Genomic DNA, 17,065 nt, shown 5'->3' with positions numbered 1-17,065 from the left:
AAAAGCTCCAAGGCAGTAACAATAGAAGGAATATACATCAGTATATAATAAAGGTATTTCAGCAAGCCTGTAGTCATTAGAAGAGAAGGAAGAAATCTTAATTGGACAGGGAAGAAAGTCCAATACAATATATGCGACATGCAAACAGAAGGGAGGACTAGAAGACAGCACAAGATAAGGGAGGGAAACAAACAAGAACAAAATATAATGAAACATATGTTTACTTCTATGATCAGGAGTGGTCCTTAGAAGTATAACTACTTTTTTATTTCTTTTTCTTAACTAATATGTAACTGTATGTGAGATACAGTGTCGTATTTTCCACTCATGTAATTCACACAGATCAATCAAGAATGGTTAGTACTCTGTCTACTCACTATTTCTCAGTATCTGGAATCCTTGAGATCTTCTAGCTCCTCATTAGATGTAAGGGGTTGCTGTGTGCTCTGGTAAAATACTTTAAATAGTTGCCCCATTAAAATGATATATACAGGAATTCTAAGAAGTAACTTTTGTTTATATATTATCAGAAATATTTTTTCACTCATTTTTCCTTCTATCATTTTGTTCCTGGCATTTCCACTCTAACCCTGCTGTACTGATGAACTATGTTCTTCAATGGTAGATAAATTCATTGGTCAGATACCAAAACAAGGACTATTATCATTAAATAATCAGATGTATGTGTTGGCCACTTTTAATTGTCATTTAACACAATCTATAATGAACTGGGAAAGGACTCTCAACAAGGAACTGTCTAGATTAGGTTGGGCTGTAGGTGTACCAGTAATGGATTTTCATATTTAGATTAACTGAGGTGGGAAGAGTCACTCTCAATGTGAGCAGAACCATTTCATGGGCTGGGTCCTGGGGAGAATGGCAGAGAAAGATCAATCCATTGTTCTAGAGCTAAGAGTCAAATAAATCATTTCTCCCTTTAGTTTCTTTTATCAAGGTACTTTATCACAACAGCAGGAATGAAGCTATGATAATTTATAATTAAAAATTTCAAACCTATGACTTTTTAGTAAATATCACCATTCACCATTAAGTTGCTATATGAAAATTCTGAACAGTTGAGGTAGAATTACAGATCTAGAGGGAGTCCCAGTCAAATGAAGCAAAGGATAGCAAGGAGCATTGGTAAAGATAATGGCACCATAGGACTCATTGTGATAAGGACAAGTCCAGAGACTTGCTGAATACAGTCTAACTTGAGCTATGAAATCATTACAGAGTAGAAAGGGGGGGGCAGTAGAAGCACAAACAGTTAATTCTGAGTAAGGAATTTGCTGAGCTTCTCCAATCCATAAATAGTCATTCTCCTCCTGTATCCAGACACAGACAGTTATAGAGCGGTGTGAGAACAGAGAATGGCAGGTTTCAACAGCAGCTACCCTGAGAGGCTCTGCCAGGCCTTTCGTGCACTGGCTAGATAATGACATGTTTATTAATAATTATATTGTGCCTTTTACTTGTGGTAGTCTAAATATCAGATGAAGAAAACCTTCTATTTGTGTATATAGTGGTTTTTATCCCCTCCTTTAGAGCAATTATGTTGTTTAGCATTTATTACTTTTTAATTATAATGACCAAATTTTAGAAAAAGCCATAACACATTCTGTGAACTCATAGGAAGATGAAATTATCAAGAATTAAACATTATGCAAATAAGAGCTCCCCATTCTCATTTTCATGTTCCTAATATAGTGATGAGAATCGGCTTTCAAAGACACTGTTGATTGAAATTGAAATCCCAAGGTTTGCAATCCTGTGTATAAAAGAATCCAAACAGTGCTAAATTGCACTGTGAAATTTAAATGTTACTAGAATTTTCCACAGTTCATTTCCTTACATATGAGCTGCCATAAAACAAACGTATGTTATAGTGTTGCTGAGAAGATTAAAATAAACAATGTTATAAAACTACTGGAGTTGGTACATTACAGGTATTTTCTTGATTGTAATATTATCCTTGTAGACACTGTTATGCTACAAGTTTATGCATCACAAAGCTCATTGTATTTTCTTAGGCCAATATGTCAGTAGATCTTATATAAGTAATGATAAGTTTCAGTTTACATATTTTATTTAAGTTATGAACATCACAAGTAATTCATTTTTATGTGATTATTATCTTCTTTTTTTTTAAAGATTTATTTATTTATTATATATACAGTGTTCTACCAGAAGAGGGCACCAGATTGAATTGTAGATGGTTGTGAGCCACCATGTGGTTGCTGGGAATAGAACTCAGGACCCCTGGAAGAGCAGTCGGTGCTCTTAACCTCTGAGCCACCTCTCATTGGCTTAGGAGGACTGTGGTAGTATTGTATAAATAACTGATTAATGAATTCTCTATAGTATTGTATTTTCTACTGACTAGAACTGTAGCACATGGAGATAATATCTTATTTTCATTGCAGATCAGTAGAAAGTAGAGAATTATACCATGTAGCAATTCAGTGAACTTCAAAACTACAGACATTATGCAATGATGCTGGTTAACAATATGCCTTTCTAACAAATTTCTCCATTATGGAAGGAACACAAAAAACTTACTGGTTATATTTGTAATCTATCAGTAGCAGAAAGCAAAGCACAACAAAAGTGTACTTAGTTGTCTGATATATATATATATATATACACATATATGATATTTTATTATAGAATTCCTACTCAGGTAAGCCTGTGGAGATTCTTTTGATTACATTGAGATAGAAAGAAGTGCTCACTGTGGGTGGCACCTTTGCCTAGATGGGATCCTGTGCAAAAATGGAGAAAGGGAATTGAGGGGCAACACACATATCATTTCTGTCTCTGCTTATTGACCGGATGCAATGTGGGAAGCTGTCATGCACTCCTGTCACTGTGACTTCTCCATAATTACACAGTATACCCTCCAACTGTGAGCTCAGATAAACCCTTCCTTTTTAATTTCTTTTGTCAGAACATTTTATCGCAACAGAAGAGAAACTAATGCAAAAATTAGTACCTAGAAGAGAAATGGAGGAGTTCTAGGTAAACATAGTGTGGTTCTTAGGTTTCTGAAGCTGTGTTATCACTCAGACACACAGTAGTTTGGTGCTCTGGATAACAAAAGCCCTAGAATCCCAGGGGAGAGCTTAATGGCCATTTTTCTGGGAACTTGGGAAACAAAACTGCTAAGAAAAATAAAGACAATGATGCTCTATCAGAAGAGGATTAGGAGGCATTCATGGGATGTTTTAGCAAAGAATGTGACTACATTCTCCCTGTGTCCTGAGAACTTGAGTGAAGCTGAATTTAAAGACAATAGACTAATTTGTTTGGTTGAGGAAGGGGATGTGACCAGACTTGCCGTTTCACATAGAGTGCAGACAACAAAGCAGCTATGATTGTTCAGGAGAATAACTCCACTAATAAGAAAGGTGGCAGTCAGCACCGGAGCAACACATGTGACTTCAAGATAAGATCCACTCATTAAAGGCTCCAATTTATAAAGATTCAAATTTACAGGAAAGGAGAAAGCCTGAACTGGGAAAGTACCTGAGAGAGAGTCTCCTTTCTTCAGAAGTAGAAGCTCAGGAGAGAGCTTTCCCAAGCTCAGAGCATAGAAGCTGATGGAACAGTGACCCAAGCATTCCAGGTTACATTTAGTGATGGACACAGACCTTGGCAGTGTCATCCATATGGTGTTGGGTTAGAGGCATGACAGATAAGGTTGTAAGTGTTGTGGAGTCCTGCTCCATTCCGTGGTTTCAAAGGGCAGCTGAGGCCAGGCAAAGTATGGCAGGATCCAAGTCCCTGCAAGGAGGTCTTCAGAGACCATAATGTGAAGCTGTGATTGTAACTATAGAGACTCCACGATATTAGAGATGCCAAGAACATAGGATATTTGCCACCGAGACCCATGGGCATGGATTGATGTTGGGCTGAGAGAGAGCTATGTGCACTGCAGATCAAAGAGCTGGAGGGTTGGAGCATATTAAAAATTAAAATTATCTAGCTTTGAATTAAGTTGCTAACATTTCAAGTACATGTTGAAATTACAGAGCTTATCATGAGGTTTCTAGAAAAATCCACATCTCTGAAAATGGACAAGGTGGAGTCAGTGTGTGTCATAGAAGGCTTTAAATGGATGAGAATAAAAGAGGCACTCTACTTACAACTCAGTTCATACTACCCACTCGTAGGTGGCCTAAAAGCACTGTTCAAACAAGGCAGAATCAGTAAGGCTGATTCTAGAAGAAGGAGTAGACTAGTAAAACAAAGAAACATGAAACTTACAGGCACTTTCAGTTTTGAGTATTTTGCAGATGGCATTTAGTACTTTTCTAGCACTATGCACAGTGGGTGTTGTGAGTAACTCTGGCCAAACAGAATGGTTCCTTGGAATCTGGCCTTGCATTCCAAGGGAAACCCGCTCTGAGCTTTGGGATTCTTTTGTATGGCAAGGACATTTGAAGCATCTGCTTTGCTGGACTTGGTGATCCATACCTGTAATCCTGGCTCTTAGGACATTACAGCAGGACCAGGAGTTAAGCTCATCTTCAGTTACAGAGTGAGTATGAAGCTATTGGTCTACAAGGGACCACATCTCAAAACAAATGAACAACAGATTGCCTTGAATCTTCCTGTGCTGTGGGTTTGTATCTGACCTTGGAGGTAGAATCAAAGTGCTGTTGATGTTACTGTATATGGCTCTACTTAAAGTTTTCATTTCTAAGTCTCTGACTCTGAGTATGGAATAGGAGCAGAAGAGAGAAATAGAGGCACACATTTCTTTCAGCATCTTAACATTGTCTGAAGGAGTTCACCACAGACCACCAAATTAGAGTTGTGTGACTTCACAGGAAGTCTTTTCCTTGTACAAACAGATTGAGTAGGCATTCCCCCAAAGCTCCCATTAGTATGTAAACATGTAAGAATGCCAATTAAAACTGTGGTCTTACCATGTGCCTTGTACTGCACATGTGGAGGAAGCTGGTTAAGAGCATTCCACTGATAATCTGGCTGTGAGGAAAAAGAAAGAACTGTTGTAGAATCACAGACTTCAAAAAAGCATCATGGCACATTAGGATATAATTATACTCTGTGGATTTTACTACACAACCAATACGCTAAAACAGTCATTTTGATACAAACCTATGCAAATCTTCCTCATCTTACCCCCCCCCCCCCGACCCTTCTGCATGTTCCTTACTAGAGTTCCTGTGACTTGCAAATTGTACATTTTCTGTCTCTGTCCTCCTCCCCTTCCCTTCTTTCCCTCTTCCCCCCCTTACTTCTTTTTCTTCTCTTTTCTTTCCTCCCTCCTCCAACCTCTCTCGTTTCTGTCTTGGTTAATTTTTGTGAACTTGATATAAAGTAGAATCGCAGGAGCAGAGGGCATCTCAACTGAGGAATTGCTTCTATCAGAATGACATGTAAGCATATCTGCAGGGCATTAATAATTGGAGTGGGAGGGCCTAGATTACTGTGTGCAGTGCCACCCCTGGGCAAGTGGTCCCGGGATGTATCAGAAAGCCGTCTGTGCATGCCATGGGGAGTGTGCAGCATTCATTCATGATCTCAGCTTGAGTTCCTGCCTCTAGGTTCCTGTCCTGTGCTCCCAATATGGCTTCCTCCAATGATGAACAGTGATGCATATGTTTAAACCAAATAAAGCCCTCCTCCCCAAGTTGGTTTCAGCCAGTGTTTTATCATAGCAACAGACGGTATCTAGAAGAACCCCTTCCTTTCTCTCCCTCTCTCTGTCTTGAAATGTGTTTGGATCTCTGGAGAAAACTCAGTATATCTTGAAAATTAAATAGAACATATTACTGTCAATAAATACTATTTTTAAAACCTTCATTTGCAGATAATAAGAAATCCCAGAACAAAATACAAATTTAATATTTTCTAATGGATTGCAAAAGAACCTGTAGGTATCTTGGGAATGCAGCCAACAGAAGTTCAGGTGGCAAAGCAGGACAAAGCTTCCCTCATGCTGATGCTATGCAAAAGGTAGTCTCTACATTGCCCAGTGGTTACACTACATGGATTAGACATTTTCCTCACTTAAATTCCCTGCTAAGTTTACACTTAAATGTTGATTATCAGGGAATAAGCCAGCTGCATTGAATAAATGATACTTCCTTATTGAAAGACATTGTACCATTTTCAAGTAAAATGTTCTGGTTATTGTAAGTATAAATCAAATTACTTAAGGTAAGAGTGTGTGTGTGTAAGATAATAAAATAGAAAGGAGGTCATGAGAGGAGAGAAAGAAATCTTAAGGAAGAAAGGATAGAGGTAGAAAGCCTATGGGGTTAATATGAATACATGGGACATGAGAGGAGTGAAGCATCTGAGAGCAGGGAAGCATCTGAGAACAGGGAAGCATCTGAGAGGATGGAAGCATCCGACAGCAAAGAAGCATCTGCGAGGAGGGAAGCATCTGAGAGCAGGGAAGCATCTGAGAGCAGGGAAGCATCCGACAGCAGGTAAGCATCTGAGGAGGGAAGCATCTGAGAGCAGGAAAGCATCTGAGAGGAGGGAAGCATCTGAGAGCAGGGAAGCATCTGCGAGGAGGGAAGCATCTGGGAGCAGGGAAGCATCTGAGAGGAGGGGAGCATCTGAGAGGAGGGAAGCATCTGAGAGGAGGGAAGCATCTGGTAGCAGGGAAGCATCTGAGAGGAGGGAAACATCTGATAGCAGGGAAGCATCTGAGAGGAGGGGAGCATCTGAGAGGAGGGAAGCATCTGGTAGCAGGGAAGCATCTGAGAGGAGGGAAACATCTGATAGCAGGGAAGCATCTGAGAGGAGGGGAGCATCTGAGAGGAGGGAAGCATCTGAGAGGAGGGAAGCATCTGGGAGCAGGGAAGCATCTGAGAGCAGGGAAGCATCCAACAGTAGGGAAGCATCTGAGAGGAGGGGAGCATCTGAGAGGAGGGGAGCATCTGAGAGGAGGGGAGCATCTGAGAGGAGGGAAGCATCTGAGAGGAGGGAAGCATCTGATAGCAGGGAAGCATCTGAGAGGAGGGAAGCATCCAACAGCAGGGAAGCATCTGAGAGGAGGGGAGCATCCAACAGCAGGGAAGCATCTGAGAGGAGGGGAGCATCTGGGAGCAGGGAAGCATCTGAGAGCAGGGAAGCATCCAACAGCAGGGAAGCATCTGAGAGGAGGGGAGCATCTGAGAGGAGGGGAGCATCTGAGAGGAGGGGAGCATCTGAGAGGAGGGGAGCATCTGAGAGGAGGGAAGCATCTGAGAGGAGGGGAGCATCTGGGAGCAGGGAAGCATCTGAGAGCAAGGAAGCATCCAACAGCAGGGAAGCATCTGAGAGGAGGGGAGCATCTGAGAGGAGGGAAGCATCTGAGAGGAGGGGAGCATCTGAGAGGAGGGAAACATCTGAGGGCAGGGAAGCATGTGAGAGGAGGGGAGCATCTGGGAGCAGGGAAGCATCTGAGAACAAGGAAGCATCTACCAGCAGAGAAGAACCTGAGAGGAAGAATACCAGGAAGAGGGAAACAGGTAAAGAAGGGGCAGACATGGATGTGTTTATGAAAATATAAAATAATCCTTTACATTGTATATTAAATTCAAAATTAATAGAAAGGTGACATTGCTACATTTTTAAAATTAACATCAGTATTTACTCATCACAGTAGTCTACTTTTAATATATTGTATTACACTTAACTTCCTTGCATTTAATATGCTCATCATGAAACCTGCTTCTTTGAAAGTGCACCAGTTCCATTAACTCTGGAACTCCACTGAAGAACACCTGGGATTTCACTAGTCATATGCATGGCATTTAGAAATATGTATGCCTTGGAAGGCAGGTACATTCCATTATGGCCCTTCAAAGAAAAAAGCTTCAGAACAATTTGCCTATATTTACAAAGTAAGTAGTTAAACTCACAATTCTACCAAGATAAATATTATAAGAAAAAATCAGAAGAACTCTTATTTAATAAATAGTCCCTGGGTAATTCTTTACTACACTTAAGCTAAAAGGAATTTCTAGTAGTTTCTATCTCCTTATAAGAATGTATGGAGATGATTTCATCCCCAGTAATACCTCTTAAATACTGAGTGTCAATCACCAGAATTCAAAAGAGCTAGCTGTTTGAAAAAAAAAAAGAAGGAAACTAAAAAAAGAACACACATATACTTGGCAAAGGCAAAGGTTCTTTGTTCTAACCTATGTCTGAGAATTCAGTCTATCCAGCAGGAACTGAGAACTTATTTTTCGTGCTACGTATTTAAATTAGATTTTTAAAGTTACTATCTGTGCTTTTCCAAACTAAAGCATTCTTGGTTTCGGTTCATGAATATTCCAGTGGATATAGAGATACCTATGATTATAATTTCATCTTTGGTTGTTCAGAGGGCCAGTTTACCAATCTTTATTCTTGAACACACATTAGGAGAGCAGACGTAAAGCAGCGTGTATGCTTTTAAAACTTGTCCTTACTTATTATTTTGTTCTATCTTCCATCATGGACCACTGGCCAGAGTCAGTGTATTCATTGGGGGGGGGGGGGGTTAATGTCTGAACACTATTTCAAGTTCTAAAACACAGCTAACTGGAAATAGATCCTAAGTGAAGCCACTAAATTCCATATACCACACATATTTCATGTAGCATTTGGTGATGTGACAGTTGCAGTTATTCAATTAGAAAAAAAGGGTAAAATGTAAATTAAGGACAGTAATGATAGAGTCATCCAAACACAAAAGAGATGAGCTCTTTGGTATTTGAACCAATGTATATCTGCCACAGTATGCCTCAAACCTGAACTAACTACTTATCCAGATACTTGTATTTTCTGGGAAGGAAGACCAAACTTTACAGTTCAATTTGCAGATGGTCTCTTTCCTATGATGTAGTAACAAAGTCCACTTGGTAAGCTTGAGAGAGAGACTAAGGTAGTGGGAGGATGAAGCTAATGACTATAGGCAAAATGTCCTCTACACAAAGATGGGAGAAGTCAAGCTAGCCTGATTGCTGGTGAGTACATAAATAAGAAGGATTCTTTTTTAAATGAAACTTCCTGGGACCTGCAGGATGACTTAGTAGGTAAAGGTGTCTGCCTCTAAGTCTGAATACCTGAGTTCAACGTCCAAGATCCACAAAGTGGAAAAAGAAAATCAACTCCTGAAAGTGCTCCTCTGATTTCCACAAAATCTATGTGATTTCTACACATACACATAGAAATAAATAAATGCCATTAAATAAAAACAAAACACTACACTTACTGGTGAGCAGCTACAGTGGAATGAAATGGTTCTACAGCTACCATTCTCTGAAATGGTCCAGAGTTTGAGTTAATAGTGTTGTAGAAATCCACCATATCTACATGAGACTCTCGAGACTCATTGCTGACAGAACTTCACACCAGAGTAATCCAGTTGCCACTCTGTTGACCGAGTAATCCTGGGTAAAGCTACTTAGCCCATCTGAAATTCAATTCCCTCTTTTATGAATCCTTCTATGAACAGTGAGGCTGAAATAACCCATCTCCATTTTTCCCATCAAATTTTAAAATGGAATAACCCTAACTAAATAAGAAAATCTTTATTTTTTAATTGAAAGACATACAGTCATGTCCAAAGGAACATGAACAGTGATCCCTGTGTTCCCCCCCCCCCCAATGATCACGCTGGCTCTTACCTGCTGCTTGTGGCTTTCCACCTTTGTTCTCATCTCTGCATGGCTGCACCTGCCTTTATACTTCTTTGAGCCCTCCAAAAGGGAAGAGCTCCCAATTGTCAAGGCATCCTGAAGAGCCTGTGTCAAAGATGAAGCACACTGTTGATGACCTTAGTAGTTCTTTCATAACTGTTACAACCCCTCCAGTACAAGAGGAAGCCTTTCTTTTCTAATGCTGAGTAGCTATGAGGCTGACTTGCTGTTTTTTCTTTTTACTTTTCTGAACATTTTCCAAGTCTCTGTCTTCCCCATGATGATAGTGTGCTGTTATTCAACCTTCATCATGTTGAAGGGCATTACTGCTGGCTGTTCTGTCACCTTGCTAAGAAAAGACAAGAGCAGAGTGAGGTCCTTCTCTGCAGAGTCTCTGTTTCCCTCTAGAGTAGTTTCTGTCTGTGTTACTCAAATTTTGGAGCATCAAAGAGAGCAGATATATGTTGCTAGGCACTGTCTTTAGCTCTTCTGAATCCACAGGTCTAATGGGGGAATCCAAGAACACGAGTGTATAATCATCCTATATCTCCAAGGAAGTCCATACCATGTGGCCATTTGTACAACCACTGCCTCCAGGCCCTGCTGCGTTTCTCTTTTGTTCTGTCATTTTCCAGCACTCCAGTCCCTGAGCTAAACAGCCATATTTATATTTCATCAAAATATTTATGTGTTCAGGACTGTGTGGAATGGTATGTGCTACATACAATGTTATGATTTCGCCATGGGATGAGGAGGCAAAGAGAAATTTAGCCTTTACCACTAACCTGGAGTGCTTTGTGCTCAACCTTAGATTCTGCAAGAACATTAACTCTTGTTTGGAGACTTACAATTCATGATGAGTTTAACAAAAATGATTTTCAACGTTGTGATAGACACTCTCGTCCATGAGTGTCCTCAGCACCACAGTTTGACAGCTTATGCGTCAGTCAAGCACTCTAGCATAGAAAGGGTTTGTCCCAGAGGTTTATCAATTCATTTCCTCTGTGAACAGCTTACAAAGCTTAGTGAGGTCAGTGGATGTTCTCTGTGGCAGTGCACTCTCCCCACTACTACCCAGTATGGCCATAAAGGCAGGAAGGAAGAGCCAGCTTGAAATCTTGAACAGACATTGTCGGACCGGGAATTTCCTAAAAGTATGTCTTAGAATACACACATACCATCTAGCCCGATAGGATCGTAAATTTCAAAACCTTGCATGTGAAACTTTTTTTCTTCTTCTTCCAGAAGGAACAAAGTTAGTAAATAAGTTGGGTTTTCTCTTAACTTAGTTGTTTATGGTGGTGTTGGGGGTCCTTATGAGTATGAAACAGAAGTGGCACTCAGTCCTTTTGTAATATGTAAAAGTTACATAATTCTAGGAAATACTAGGAAAGTTGAGCATAATTTTCAGCTATGTGAAAGATAGGAGAGAGGATCCAGAAAGGGTGACATGAATGAATGACAAAGATAAGATGTGCCAATGTAATGCCCGGTAACCGCAACTAGACTACTTCTATAGATACTTCATTTTAATTTCCTGGTTTACCCCTCAATGCTATTGAGGAAATTTTAGAATGAGTCATGAATGAAATATGAGTTGAATCAACATTTGTTGGTGCTTTCCAACTGCCTTGAACCTGTTCTAGATTAGTCATTGTCACTATCAGTTCTGATACACTAAACAATCCATCCATTTCTGAAACGATGAGGGTGCAGGCAAGGCAAGTTTGCACAGGATGGCGCTAGCTAACTCATTTCAGTTCTTACTCTGGTTGACTATCTAACATTTCTGTAAGAACTTGATATTGGCAAAATCCTTGGGTATTTTCTTCCAAGCAAATCAACGGAAGTAAGTACAAGCACGCTTTTGAAAAGCTCATATTAATTACTTGTGGAACTGTCTGTTCCTGTTCTCATTCTTAACGCTGTGTCCCTGCTGAGTGAGTAGGTTAGCAGGAAGCTAAAGGCTGACCCAAAATTCTGGCTCTGAGGTTACACAAAGCATCTCCATATTTATTACAGTAGTAAAAGATAAAACTATTCATCATCAAATCCAAGTGTCTGAAAACTTCTTAAGAGCCCTGGGGTTTAGTTCCCAGCACTCAAATCAGTCTAATCCCAAGTACCTGTAACTCTAGCTTTAGGAGACCTAGTGCCCTCTTCTGGGATCTGAGGGCAGTTCATACACATGGTGCATATAAAGACAGACAGGGGCACACATATAAATAAAAATAAACAAATTTAATTCCAATAGTAATAATTGCAGTAGTAATAATGTGAATCTTATTAGATACCAATACCTATGCTAAATCAATGAGAAAAACCTCAGAAACTGTCACCTTATATCCAGGTTTTTAAGGGAGTTTCAGTTGAGCAGTGTGGGATGAAATCTTTCGAGGTTTTAAGTATTCTTATATGTTCTTTATTGTGAATCATAAGCAATGCTACATGTTGTGTTAATGTGGTACCTGTTAAATGATGGCTCTCAGGCCAAATATTAGTTATTGCATGTATTGTAGACTTACTGATCTATTCATCCTTTCACTGTTCAGTAAACATTTAAAGAACAAAGACCCTATTCTAGACACTCAAGAAACTTTAATGACCAAAGCAGAAAATATCAGAGCATCAGAGCAGCATGTTCACCTGTAGCAGGCTTTTTTGGGATCTGTAACAGGCTTTTTTTTTCTTTTACTAAGTCTTTTATCTATGAAGATACATAGTAAAACTGTATTTTATAGCTTCTTTGCTCTAGGAATAAATATTAATACATGATATGCTTTCTATCTAAAACTTTATTTTTTCTTCTATTTAAAGAGAAATAAGGCGTATTTGTGAATCCTTACATGCCCTATGCCCACACATGGTATTTACTGTGGTCACCAGGTTTCCTACCATGCTCAAGCCTAACTCAAGGAGCTCACAAGCAATAGTAGATCAACAGAGAAGAGATGATGAATGTTAAACATTATTATGTACTGGTAGCAATAATAAATGCCAAGAAAAAAATTAAAGGTTGTATCTGGAGAACATATAATTTTAATTGGGATGGAAAGAAAAATATTCTTTGAAAAGATCTTATTTTTGTAAAGACATGGCTTTAATTAGGATTATTTTCTCTCAATGATTTTTTATGTTTCTATGTACCAAATTATAAAGTCACTTGTTTTCTATAGAGACACACCTGTCTGGCCTGGACCTAGCCTGAGAGATCAGGCTGGCCTTGAACCTACAGAAGATCCTCTTGCCTCTGCCTCCCAGGTACAGAGATTACAGTTGTGCATCACAGCTGCCTATTTCTCTAAATTTAAAAATGTTCTACCAACCACAATTACCAATAGCAGAAAAACAGCATGCACATGGAAATGAAACAAAATACAAAATGCTTGGCTGTTCCTATGTACAGGGTTTTCATTGCTTGAGTTTTTGTTCTGTTTTGGTTTTTGTTTGTTTGGATTTGGGGGCTTGTTTGTTTGTCTGTCCGTTTTTGCCTTCATATGCAGAAATGAACCTGTTTTGCCTTCATATGGCAAATGAACTAGAACTTCACACATAATTGCAGTTATCACACTACCTCTGATTCTTGTGGAATAATTTTTCCAGTGGAGCATAAGAGGGAAAAGATGAACATTCTCCCTGAAACTTTGTGTCTGAACACTTTCTTTCTCTCTGAAGGATAAGAGACAGTTTGGAAGTCTTTCTTTACCTTTTTGTTTTCTCTTGAAGAATGACTCGTGCTACAAACAGACCTAAAGCAGAAACTGGCTTGTAGGCATCCTGTCAATGACAGTAGCACACATCTTCCCCGGGCTCTTTGAAGAGCATGGGCTGGCATGTAGTCCAAAGTTCTGGGATTGAGCAATTTTTCAGGCCATCTGTTGTTCTCCTTTGCTGTAGAAGGATCATTTCTGTTACCTTGGACATGAAGTCTCTAATTGAGTAATGTAGATCTCAACTCATCCATATATTTCAACATGCCTATGTTTACTTGGCTTAGCTCTTAGAAAAACAGCAGTAAGGGGTTTATGTTTTTGTGTTGAATGACTGTTCTTATTCCTCAGACTATTACATTAGTCTATTAATCAACCCACACATACATATACACATATATACAAACATATGCCCACATATACATATACACATGCATATATGTAGATATACACACATATGTACATGCACATATCACACGTGCACATATATAAGACGTACATATATACATGTACATATATATATATACACACATACACACAGAGAGAAACATATATACACACTCACATATTCATCATCATCTTTTTAAAACAATTTGTTTGGTCTCTGAATTTGGCTATTCCTTCCTCTGTCACCAGTGGATTCAGGCTGGATCCCCCGATTCCAGACATCTCAGCCTTGAATCTGACCCTAAGCATGCTTCTACTCATCATGCATGCATCACACCCAGCTTCACAGCCATCTTTTAAAGCAAGGCTTGCTTCCTCAGGAAGCTTTTGTGGTTGACCAAGAGATATGTTATTGTTCACAAACACCCAGTGCCGTCATATGGTTCTTAAAAACACTCTTACTGATGTCTATAACTTTGTTCTGTGTAAATCAGACAGTATGTCCTCGGGAGATGCAAGACAAGCACACTGTGCCTGCAGGTTCTGTTGTGACCCAGCAGGTCCTCTGCTGTGGCTATCATTTTACCCTCCATGCTTCACCTGTTCTGTTACCTTATTGAGTCGTTTGATTTCACACGCATAATGTTCTTTCTTCCTATTTGCGAGAGCATTGCTCTCCTTCAGCAGCTTATTCTCCTTCTGCAGCGCTTGCAATTCTTCCCATAGGCTTTCCTTTTCCTTCTGAAGAAAGAGAAAAGAAAACACGACCCAAATAAAAAACTACCAAAGAGAATTCTAAGAAACTGGCAGACAGTCAGGCCCCAAACTTCAGCAAACAGGACCTTCAAGGTTTTCTCTACCATGCCTTTGATCAGTATTCTTGGAGTGAAGGATAGGGTTGCTGGACGTATTTTCCTTCATCAAAACTTAGCAATACTATGGTGATCCCAGAGGAAAAAAAATCATTTTAAACCCGAATGCTCACATTCAATAGTCAAATCAGTCTGCAGAACATTCTACTTTCTGTTCTTAGGGACTGGTTAAGAACATTTAAAAAGCCTAAAAAGAAAACAGGAAAAAGTCATTGAAATAAACTGATACTAAATAGCCCAAGGCCAGTCCTGCACTATTCTATACCAGAGACAAGGACAATAAGTTTTAGATAAATAAGAACCTTCACTGCAAATAGATATTCAGAGCACAGCATTGTCACAACTATCATGAAAAGACAGAAATCCAGCCTTCCAACTGTCATCATGCCTCAGTGCCTCAGACAATCTGCAAGAAGCTCCCCGTAACTGAAAGCCCTGATTTGTGTCTCTCAGCTCTTTGTTTTGTACAGAAAATAGCAAATTTTGGTGAAGTAAATTGGATCCTTAATGAGAATCCAGTCTAGAAAAATAAATACTGTAGAATAGCACTCGAGAGGAGAAATAGCTAACTCAGGAATTCAAATGCTATTTTAGTCACATTCCAATATAGTTATTAAATTTAAGAAACCAACTTTAGGTATTTTATTTTCTTTAAAAATGAAAACATCTCATTACTGCTTATTTTAATAGACTGAGCCTATGCTCTTAGATGAGTCAATCATTTTCTAATTTAGCAAAAGTTAAAAGAATCTGATTATATTATATCTAGGAAAAGTTCCCATGTTCACGAGGAAAACGTTACTGAAATTCCAAGCTAGGGTGTAGCTGGATAAGGCAGTGAGTATGTGCTGCGTGACAGAAAGGGGGTTTGTCACAACCCTATTTCCTGGTTCACCCTGACTGAAACCTCAGTAAGGAAAGCAAACCTGGGTTATTGGTTATGTGAGGTATTGCTCCTGGCAGGAGAGAGGATATTCAGAGAGACACTGGTGCCCTCCCGTTGACTCTGAGACTGTTAAAATAATGAACGCCCCAAGGATTTGGGATTTCCCCAGGAGTCTCAGGCTGGAAATGAAGCCTGTTGCTAGCCAAAGAGATTTTGTGGGGTGCTGATATTTTGTCTGATCATCTTACAGGGCAGACTAAAACAGGAAAGTAACAGTATCTGGCAAGAACCATGCAATGACCAGGATTGCTCAGTGGTGGGCCCCTCTTCACCTCCATTTAAAACTGACCCTCATCTCAGGATCCTGAAGGTGAACTTGGAGGTCACTGGACCACTTTATCGTCATTCTTCCCAATTGTGGGTACAAGGACTAAATCTCCTCTCTCTGCTTTTCTCGATCGTTTCTTTAATTTGCCTATTCAGGACAGTGGCTGATTGCAAGTCAGGGACCCTGACTTTCACCCTAGAAGCTCTGTTAACAGCATTGTCAGACTTCTGCATGTTTAAATACATTGTTGGTTCCTCACAATGACAGCAGCAAGACTTCCCACGAGAATACGTTCACTTGTTTTTATTCTTACTATATTTTCAGAGAGCTGTCATTAGAATTAGCATCCTGCTTTTATACACCCCATAAATTCCAACGACTGAGGAAAACGCCTGCATCAGAAGAAACCCCTCTCATTGCCTGGGTTCAGGTCCCCATGTTCTCAGGGCTGACCTGTTCAAGGCTGGGCTCAGGATAGGGAATGAGATAATGAGTGAGAAGTGGTTTTTAAAGTGTTCTGTGTACCCGGGTGTGGTGAAGTAGTTCTGGCATTCCAGCACTTGGGACACTTAGGCTGGAGAAAGCAGATTCAAGGCCAGTTTGGGGTCATTAGCCAGTTCTGAGCAAGAGAGCTAGCACTCCTGGGAGATTTAGTGGGACTTTGTCAGTAGCAATAAAAGTCTCAGGAGAAGCTGAAAAGCCCTGAAAGGTTCTCACCCAATCAGCCTTTAATTTCCGGTCACTGAAGGCAACACACAGTCCCCATCCCCACCCCCCACTCACCCCGGTGCACTGAGCCTGTGCGTCACTCCCAAGGGAGTTGTTATTCACCACTTTGTCTTGCTTAACTAGAGGCTAGTTGCTGGCCACCCACCTCTAGCTGCCTGTCGCCCTCTGTCACGCTTTGTTTCTGTTCCTTCTCTAGGGTGTGGATATCTTCTGTGGCCGCCAGTTTCGTTTTCAGCTCCAGGACCTTAGGGGGGTCATCGGAGGGAGACAGTTGCAGACAGTCACACCAAGGTCTAGCCCAGTGCGCTTGGGAATACAGGCGCCCCACCCCACCCAGGAAGTCCCCCAAGGAAGAGCTCTTCCCTAAGACACATCAGCATGTTTGCATTTTAAAGGGAGCTTGCTCTACACAAAAGCATCCACTTTCCTTCCTAATGGCATCTCGCCTCTCCGCTCCCTTCTCCTTTCTCCAAACTCCCCCCACTTCCAAAGGATGG

The 17,065-nt window shown here is 40.2% G+C and overlaps 1 protein-coding gene across 2 annotated transcripts in view; it reads right to left on the bottom strand.

Annotated features, from left to right (window-relative positions):
• The window catches only part of Tnip3 (TNFAIP3 interacting protein 3), a 112,282-nt gene that overhangs the window by 29,645 nt on the left and 65,572 nt on the right, over positions 1–17,065 (bottom strand). For both annotated transcript variants that reach the window (XM_040738853.1, XM_040738854.1), the window contains 4 exons: positions 16,714–16,812; positions 14,366–14,494; positions 9,645–9,761; positions 4,935–4,995 (listed from right to left, as the gene is read on the bottom strand). In XM_040738853.1, coding sequence (XP_040594787.1) covers positions 4,935–4,995; positions 9,645–9,761; positions 14,366–14,494; positions 16,714–16,812 — 406 coding nt within the window. The remainder of the gene's footprint in view (positions 1–4,934; positions 4,996–9,644; positions 9,762–14,365; positions 14,495–16,713; positions 16,813–17,065) is intronic.

Source organism: Mesocricetus auratus, unplaced genomic scaffold, assembly GCF_017639785.1.
Source record: "Mesocricetus auratus isolate SY011 unplaced genomic scaffold, BCM_Maur_2.0 Super-Scaffold_100676, whole genome shotgun sequence".
Taxonomy (NCBI): domain Eukaryota; kingdom Metazoa; phylum Chordata; class Mammalia; order Rodentia; family Cricetidae; genus Mesocricetus; species Mesocricetus auratus.
Note: the sequence above shows the minus strand (reverse complement) of the source record. Positions and strands in the feature narration are given on the sequence as shown.